The following is a 9,454-nucleotide window of genomic DNA, read 5'->3' as shown; positions in this document are numbered from 1 at the left end:
AATAACAATAAAGCAATGGAATAAAAATATAAAAAGGAATGGAATGGAAATGGAAATGAAGAAAAAACTTGTTAACTGTATTAAATTAGTAAACAGGGAAAATGTTACTTTACAGATGATAGCAGACACTTGAGAGGACTAACAAAGTATTTTTTATGGATTATGGATGGAAAACAAGTGTTTTCTTGTGACATTAATTTTGCTGTAGCAAAGATGCATGGGAGAGGTGATAATGCACTAGGTAGCCTACATGCAAATATTTCTTGCATGAGTCTTGCATGATTTTTATGTTGGAACTTCCAACCTTTAAAGAAATAAATATCCACTGTTTATAATAATACTACTACTACTAATATCATTATTATTATTAATAACATTTAGATAAGATAAGATATTTTAATTAGTGAACCCAACTTAGGCAGATGATGAGTAACTATAAAGAAGAAATTCTATAATAGACTGAAAATGAGAAACAGAACTATAAACATATATAAATATAAAAATATCTAAAGAAGTAAAAATAGACTGAAAATGAGAAATAGAAATATAATGAAAAAAATAAGTCTGAAATAGATATTGAAATATACAGTATAGAAATAATAAATGATAAAAAATGAAACAAATAAAACAAAACATATTAAATACATAATTTTTTTATGAATAAAAAATAATAACACAGTAACAAAATCCCACTTACAGAGCTCGCAGAGACAGCCTCCAAAAACAGAGCAACTGCCACTAAAATCCCCAGTATCATCATGACTGAACAGTGAAAATGGGAATATTGGGTCCAGATTTATACACAGGAGGCTCCTCCCATGCGGCGTCCGACCAGTGGACCTGGATTTTGGGTCTGATATTAAGTCCCGTCCTCTAAGATAATAAAACCTGGGGGACTCATGGAACTGCTGTCTAGAGTGGACTTTGTTGCCTCAGAGGTGCATGTTTACCGATCATCTTTTAGGTTTATGGCCATTCAATTTTGGGGTTATTTTATCCATAGATTTTAAGGCTTATATTTAATGTTTATCATCAGGTTTATTGTACATAACCATTTTTCTTATTTTTAGGTTCATCTTACTGGGCACTGTTCAGTTTATTTCATTGGTTATTGTATATGACCACATTTTTCTGGTTTATCTCTTTTGTAACTCTTTAATTTATTTATTTATTTTCTGTTATTTCTTAGGTTATATTTGTTGTTTATTATCTGTCTATATTGCCATTTTTGTATTGTGCACAGTTAACTGTTTTTATTGTATATTTTCCAAATTTTTCCATGTTTTCATGTTGAAACATAAATTTCGAACAGTCTTCCACCCAGAAATTCTGCTCGCTCATACATTTGCTCAGAAAATGACCATGCATTTAAAAAAAAAACAAAAAAAAAAGATAATTACCAAAATGAGATGGATTCGGCCGGCTTTGAGGTTATTATTGTTGATAAATTACGGGTTTAAAATGGCTGCTCTGTTTGTGTCGCAGCATGAATCAGCCTCAATCAATCACTGATTGTTGATTGAAAAGCAAAGTCTCCCAAAATGCGCACGGTAAGCTCACAACACGCCAGGATAATAAAAAGAACTAATTTCACACGGACTGAAACTTTATAGCTGCCGGGCTGTAGACCCATTTGAACCCTTCTGTGAGCTACACTATTAGTGGTGCCACCAGCTGTTACCATTACCATCACACAGGCTTGAGGATTTGCTCCGTGGGAGAAAAAAAGCGGTTGAATTTATTTTGGATTAAATGGAAATTAAAAGAAAATGAACAATTCTGGATTAGTCAAGGCCAAAAATGATCCATCTTATCTCGATGTCATTATGTGCCGTTCCAAGCCAGCAGGCCCATTCCACTTTTCTTTCTTTCTTTTTCTCCTCTTTCTTTTTTTTCTTTTTGAGATTGGCCATTTTCTTTCAGGTGCAGTGTCAGCTCATTTGTACTGAACACCATTTTAGTCAATATTAAATAAATACATAAAAAATAAATAAATATGTCTATGAAATAAGTACATTAGGCAATAAATATATACATATATAAATAAATGTAAATATGAATATATAAATGACAAAATATAGTTCAATACAAAAATGAATAAATTGTTTTTATTTTGAAAAGGATGTTTTTTTAAATATTACTTTTATTTATTTCAGGGAACTTTTTCTTTCATAATGCCTCGTTTCCATCTGTTATGTGCAATGAATCCTACCCAACAGTGGTAGGAGTGTTTGCTCGGAGCTGGTCCTCGGCCAGGGGCTGGTAGGTTCCGCTTGACCAGCCACACCCTGTACCCCACGACCGACAGCTGTTCTAGCCCAGTGCAAGGGTTAGCCCACTGGCTTGACAGCTCGGGGGAGAGGCCCTTCTTTCTCTCCGGACAGTCGACCCACAACTGGGTCCCCTGTGCAAATTGCGTTCCCCGGCAGCGGGAGTTTGCCTGGTCATCCCCTCCCAGCTCCGGCTCCAGGGGTGGCCCTAACACCAACTCGGTTGGAGTAAGGTGTTCATGTCCAAACGTAATGGCTGCAGGAGTGCAGAGAATGAGACCGGGCCCCTGACAGAAGTGGGCCTTAGACTCCAGTTGCCGAGGTACGGACTTTGCACCCGGGACCCAGGTGAGGGTCTTACTGGCCCTCAGGGGGGCCTCTCCCCCAAACTGTTGAGCCGTGGTGTAAAGGATGTGGCTGGTCAAGCGGAACCGGGTGGTGGCCCTCCAACGCCTTCTACTGGCCCCTGGGTCCAACCGAGGAGCTCGGGAGCTGAGGACCAGCTTCGAGCAACCATCGCTGCTGCGTAGAACGCCGACGGCAACGTGGTGTTCCAACTCCCCCCTCTCTCCGCTGGCTCTGAATGTGTGAAATAACCACGGCCCATCAATTTGCATATAAGGATTGGAAATGTGGCATTAAGAAAAGTGCCATGAAATAAATAAAAATAGTCTTTTGCAAAACATTATTATTTATTTATTTATGTAACTAAATTTACTTATATATTTATATTTATTTATATATTGCCTCGTTCATTTATTTTAGGATATATTTCAGACATATTTATTTATTTATTTAATATTGACCGAAATGGTGTTCCATAAAAATGCTCTTCCATCATCACAGGATCATCACCACATCCTACAACAACACCCGAAATGTATGCGGTTCTTTTTTATTTATTTATATGAACAGGTGAACCGTCGCCATAAATTACAACATGAAAAAAACAGTAATTTGGATCGGTTGTGGTTATTTGCTCCTTTAAATACTACAATATCACAATCATAGACGCTCGCATGATTGGGCCATTTCCAGGACCATGCCTCTAGTCCTGGATCTTCAGGGCTCTCAGAGCGGGCAGGACGCTGGTCCACAGGTTCACGAAGCGCAGCCTCAGCTTCTGCCCGACGCTGTTCTTGTTCATCTTGCCGTTGATATCCAGGAACTGGTGTCCGGAGCTGGTGAAGCGAGGCCAGGTGGTGGGGACACTCAGGCCGCCTTTGTTGGGGTCCCTGCAGGAAGTCAGCACCAGAGGAACAGCGTCAGTCTCAAAATAATAAAATATTTGCATTTTTATGCACCTGCTTGTAATGGGCGTGGCTGAAATAGCCAAACCTACTGGGCTGTATACATATCTAAATACCATATTTTGGTTATTTTTAATGAACTCTTAGGTTTACACTTATTGTGCACTGTTGAACTTGAACTTGATCGGTAGGTTATTGTTATTTAATAAATTCCTTATTTATTGTTGGTTTTTATTGTTTTATTATTTATTTTTTTATTGTTTCGCTTATTTTAGATTGATAGGTTTATTTTTGCTTTTATTTTTTAGTTGTAATGCACATTCAATATTTCTTATATCTCCTACCTTCAAGTTAATCCTTAGTTTTATTGTATATTGCCAAATTTTTCTTAGGTTTAATGTATATTGCCAAATTTTTCTTAGGTTTATTGCATATTGCCATTTTTTCCATTTGTATCTATCTATCTATCTATCTACCTATCTATCTATAAAGTAAAACGGTCATAAAAATCATCATCTTAGAGTATGGTTAGAGTTGTATCCTGTGTTTTACCCGGTCTTGGCGAAGTTGGTCCAGTAGGCGATCATGTAGCGGGAGAGGTCGCGGTGCCGGGGCCAGTACGCCAGCGGCGTGGTGAAGGGTTTCCCAAACACGTACTGCAGGTCGTCGATGTGGTCGGCTTCCATCCAGCTGGGGTACGGCTTGGCCAGGCCCGCCAAGCGGTTGGGTTCGGTGAACAGGTAGGAGTAGGTGTGGCCGGTTCTATCAAGGTAGAGCACTACTCCCATCACATTTCCACCAACATCCCCAGAGGTCGTAGTGGGAAAAGATGGGCTTTTTTTTTTTTAAATGTTGGCGTGGCAGACGGGGCTTGGTTGAGCCAATTGGTTGGACTTGGCTGGGAGAGGTTTCTTATGTGTTGTTTGTCTTGCGGTGACAGGAGGGGCGTGGTGCAGAGACGGAGTGACCGGATCGATGCCGACGACCAACCAGTCTACACAGTCAAATGTTATTTATGTTCCTTCCTTTTTGTTGTTTCATTAATAAAAAAAACTCAGCCTCCGCAGATTCTCCCTGCAACAAGTCTCAGTGTCTCCCTCCTTGACCTGTAGCTGTGGGTGGAGTCTCCCACAGTTGCCGCATTCTTTTTCTATAAAGCTATCATCGTCTAAACATGATATTACGGGATCACTCTTTTCAACTTTCTAGACCTGGATAATAATTTAATCCCACGTGTTTTTCATGATTGAGGAAAATGCACTGGTAACGGGGTCAAACTTCTAATTTTGTCAGTTTTGCGAGAATATACATCCTTTTTTTTAATTTAATTTTTTTATTCTTTTCCCTGATGACGTAGTATCATGAAAATGAGTTATGATCACTTCTGAAGGTACTGGTAACTTGAGGCATCGAGGCCACCGTTAAGCTGTGTTAACCGTTAAGCTCCAATCCCCCGACGACTCCAAAAGCCGCAACTTATCCAGCACCTTCCTACCTACCACCTATACTGTAGTAGTGACCATCATTAGTGAGGTTGAGTATATACTGTATATGTTGTGATCTATATCATACAGTTCTATATATATGGAATCAATTGTAGTTTGTGTTTTTTTTAATCTGAGGCCCCCCTACAATTACTTCGAGGACCCCCTAGGGACCACGGACCCTAGTTTGGGAACCCATGTTCCAACGACTGTGAGCCCCTTCTTGGACAGCACTCAGTGAGTTGCTGACACGAGGGCCAGCAGCACTAACTGAAAATCCTCTACCGAAAGATTTATTTGTTTTGGTTAAGCATATGAATAAGGTAACAGAAAGTAAAATGAGTGGTTGCTACCTGGCGTTGGAGGAGTGGAGGTAGAGCGCAGCCTGGATGAAGATGAGGAAGATGTAGTCAGTTCCAACTTCCACGATGGTCCTCTTGACCGTCTCCTTGCTGGGACTGGTCCCCCAGTTCATGGTGTACTCGCTGAAGGCCTTTTCCAGACCGACCTTGCCCGACTGCTTGGTATAGGAAGCCAGAAGGGTCCTCAAATCCTCCCTGTCGGCAGAAAAAAATACATATTTATAGCTGCGTTACGTGACGGAATACTGTCAGGAGAAAGACGCGCCGTCGGAACCTCTGAGGCGGGGGCCACGTCTCTTAAACGCACATAAAAGACCTTCAGAGATCTGAAATAAATGCTTACATTATCCCGCTCCAAAGCCATCCAAAGAAGAAAGAGGAAACACTTCGACTCCAAAGCGCACGGAAACGTCATCCGCTCAAAACCCACGGGATGCCGCTTCACCTTACGACCGCAACGACAATCACCGAGGGAATTGTGGATGGGACGCGTGATGAAAACGGAGACCGACTTCAAACATCGAACCAAACCCCCGTGCCGGGGAAATAACGGAGTCTCTACACGCCCAAGCATTCTGCTGCGGCCAAAACGGGGCGTTCTTCAGGGAACCAAAGTGTTTCTCTGTCCAACCAGGTCAATCGCCTCAAGAAGCAAACTCACACTGGGGTGCTGACCAAGGGCCTGTTGATGGAAGGGACATCCAGGCCGGTGAAGAGGTGTCCGTCCATGCTGTTGACTCCGGCGATGTAGTCGATATCCGCCGCGTTGTGGAACAACTTTCCGGGTTCGTCGGGAAGGAAGTCGCCATCGATCACGGGGGACAGGACCAGGTTGTTCACTATTGGGGCTGGAGGGAGTCGACACGGGGTTAAACGATTAAACAAATTAAATGCCCTACTGGACTACTGGGGCAGCCAAGAGCAGTGGGCAGGATTCAATGACGCGCCTGGGGACCTTGGTCCATACGTCCATCGCTGGTCAGATGATGATGTGTGCATGTTTTTGGTGGGGGTCCTTGCTGACGTTAGATGGAGGAAGCCCCATGTGAGCACGAAGAGAACATGCAAACTCCACACAAAAAGACTCCTAATTGATAACCCAAGGCGGCCGAGGCAGGGAATCGAACCCAGGACCTTCTTGTTGTGAGACAGCAGTGCAATGCACAGTTCCACCGTGCCACACATTGAAGCCAAGTGAGAATGTGCGCTGTGAACAGGGGAAAATAAAAACCAAAACCCAACCAATGTTTTTTTTTTTTTTTTAACAAGGCTCAGCGAGGACGACAGCCAACTTAGAGAAGCAGAGGGATTCCAGCGCCACCAGCGGATCTGAGGACTCACCGGCCGGGGATGACTGAGGGCTGATGGTACCAGCCAGGGTCAGGACAACAGGGTCCGTCATTTTCAGGCAGGACATCATCTTCTCATCCGTAGGGCAGTTGACCTTGTGAGCCACCTGTGGAAAGAAGATAAGCAACCATATTTGTATATGACTGTGTTTTTTAGGGGGGAGGGGGACTGTATCCAACCTAAGTGTAATTAGAATACTTACCTGTTCGGCAGCCCTACGGGGGTTCCTGTTGAGGGCCCATGGGGAGAGGGCAACGCCACTCTGTGAGATGGCACGTTTAATCAACCCTTTGTTGTGGGGGCTGAGAGTCTGTATTTATGGTTTCAAACCACACACACACACACACACACACACACACACACACACACACACCAATAGAAGTCAAAACGTGGATCGAAAGTGTCTTCGCGTCAACGTACCTGAGAGGTCATGATGTTGAACTTGAACGTCTCATATACATATTATACGTTAGTTGAATGTTGAGGTGAGGACTTCTACTCAACTGCTGTTTTGTTTCGGGTATTTATACTACGTTCTGCATTCCTTCTATTTCTAGCATGTTTTCTGGTCCGTTCCGAGTTTCTTCTCACCTGGAAGCTGACGCTAGCCGCCCCAGCGGACTCCCCAAAGAGGGTGATGCGGTTGGGGTCTCCTCCGAAGGAGCGGATGTTCCTGTGAACCCAGGCAATGGCAGCGTGCTGGTCCCACAGACCGTAGTTTCCTGAGAAGCGATGGATTGAAACCAAAAGTCACCTCAGCGTCTTATGTTTTTGTTTTAATGCAGGGACATTATCAGACCGGAGGCATATTCAAACCAACGCTCGGGCAAACCTCCCCACCTGGACCGCTGGCATCTCCAGAGCTGAGGAAGCCCAGCGTTCCCACTCGATATCCCACCGTCACCACCGCAACATCTCCCCGGTCTGCGATCTCCTGTCCGCTGTACAGATAGTTGTCCAGGAAGTTGGCGCCCATGGAGCCTCCAGTCATGAACCCACCGCCAAATAGCCAAATCATGACGGGGAGATTAGCAGACACTGGAAAAACAAAGAGTAAGACAAACACAACTCGCAGAGTTGAAAAGTTTGGGGACACTGAAATGAGAAGGTATACAGGGTACGGTGTTCCTCTCCCAACGGGTGAGGGTGACCCACCGTCCCGGCCGTGAGGAACCCAGATGTTGAGGTAAAGACAGTCCTCGCTGCCTCGCGTGTCAGTCTGGAGGAGCGTCACCTGGAGACACCTCTTCTTGTACTCGGTGGCCTTCAGAATGCCTGGACACAACCGAAAGGTACTTAATATGCAATCGCAGGAAGTTATTGAGCGTAAACCGTGCATTGCAAAAACTGGCCTACCCACCATCCCAGCCGGGGTGGCGCTTGGGTTTCTCAAACCTCCCGGGAAAGTCGGCGAAGGGAATCCCCTTGAAGACGTCCATGTGACGGCGGAACCCGAGGCGAATATTCTCGCCTTCCACCAGGCCACCCTCGGTGTACACCACACCCAGCTGTGGGGGAGATTAAAAACAAATGGGCAACGCTGATGAGCATCAAAATCGGTCCAAATGAATGTGTTTGTAGAAAAAGATGCGACCAAGACATTGCGATACACCTTCACACCGACATGATATTAATATTACAGTGTATTTTCTTCTGTAGGTTCCAATGTAGTACTTCTGTGAAAGCACTTTGCATGTATTGGAATTGTTCCCGAAAATGAGCTTTACTGTTTACTTTCAACCATTTCCCTAATTTTCCTAAACTAATTTAGAAAATATATATTAGCTGTAGATTAAATAGGTTGAGTCATGGCATTTTAATTTGCCATTACGCATGTTACGCAAACACTCTGTGGCTGTGTGTGAGCCAGTATCTGCAGTTTACACAGCTGCCAATGGCACTCAGGATCACACACACACTGTACCTGATGGTCCACCTTGCCCATGTAACACTTTTTAGTGTTGCGTTTCAAACTGAGACTATGACGTCCCTTTGCCTACCCTCGTCTAAAACCTAGATGGGAATAAATAATCGACAAATAATGTTCATAGAAGCATGTAAGAAATTTGCACGAAACAATTTCATGCAAATGACCCATGTTAAACAGTTCAGTACTGTGTATGTGATTGGTGTATGTTAAGTACTACAGAAACTGTTAAGCATTAAAAAAAAAACTATTCTTGAAAATATACAGCATATCTCTATACTAAGCACTATTCTAAGTTATGGAACAATACATAGCTGAAGTTATATAAATCTGCAGGCTTTATGTTATGGAAAGCTAGATACTTGAAGTTAAAGAACACTACACATTTGAGGATAAAGAACACTACAGATGTCAAGTCATTTACACTACAGATGTGATATAGAACACTACAGTGGGTATAGCTATAGGCCACTATGTAGTTGAGGTTATAGAACACTACGAACTTGAAGTTAAGGAACATGACAGAGACTTACAGATGCTGCTGAGGCTGATGCCACACAAAGGGCAGCAGCAACCAAAATCCCCAGAGTCTTCATCCTGGTCCTCCGGAGACACCTGCAAATGCTTATTATTGTAACATAGGCCTTATATACAGCTGACCCCAGCCATACGTTACGTGCATCCAGTGACCAGACACTCCCCCCATACAGTACAGATACATACATTTGGGAGGTAAAAAAACAAACAACAAAAAAATCCTTAACTCATGTTGTGTAACTTTCCATCTGCCTGAACTCCCATGCACACGTAG

At 43.2% G+C, this 9,454-nt stretch overlaps 2 protein-coding genes across 2 annotated transcripts in view; both read right to left on the bottom strand.

Moving 5' to 3' along the window:
• The window catches only part of LOC307243246 (bile salt-activated lipase-like), a gene marked incomplete at both ends in the record, with an annotated part of 9,248 nt that extends 8,488 nt beyond the window's left edge, over positions 1–760 (bottom strand). Inside the window, one exon of the mRNA XM_080017951.1 lies at positions 698–760. Within this exon, the coding sequence (XP_079874077.1) occupies positions 698–760 (63 nt within the window). The remainder of the gene's footprint in view (positions 1–697) is intronic.
• Positions 761–3,318: 2,558 nt separating this feature from the next.
• LOC307243057 (bile salt-activated lipase-like) lies at positions 3,319–9,239 on the bottom strand (the record flags this gene model as incomplete). Its single annotated transcript, XM_080017708.1, has 11 exons — positions 3,319–3,505; positions 4,073–4,282; positions 5,358–5,561; positions 6,028–6,214; positions 6,708–6,822; positions 6,919–7,026; positions 7,308–7,438; positions 7,557–7,754; positions 7,872–7,991; positions 8,077–8,224; positions 9,177–9,239. 11 exons carry the CDS (start codon positions 9,237–9,239, stop codon positions 3,319–3,321), a joined length of 1,671 nt encoding a protein of 556 aa, XP_079873834.1.
• Positions 9,240–9,454: the final 215 nt, after the last annotated feature.

The sequence above is a fragment of the Zeus faber genome (assembly GCF_960531495.2).
Source record: "Zeus faber genome assembly, chromosome: 17".
NCBI classification, from domain to species: Eukaryota; Metazoa; Chordata; class Actinopteri; order Zeiformes; family Zeidae; genus Zeus; species Zeus faber.
This window is presented reverse-complemented; position numbering and strand designations above follow the sequence as displayed.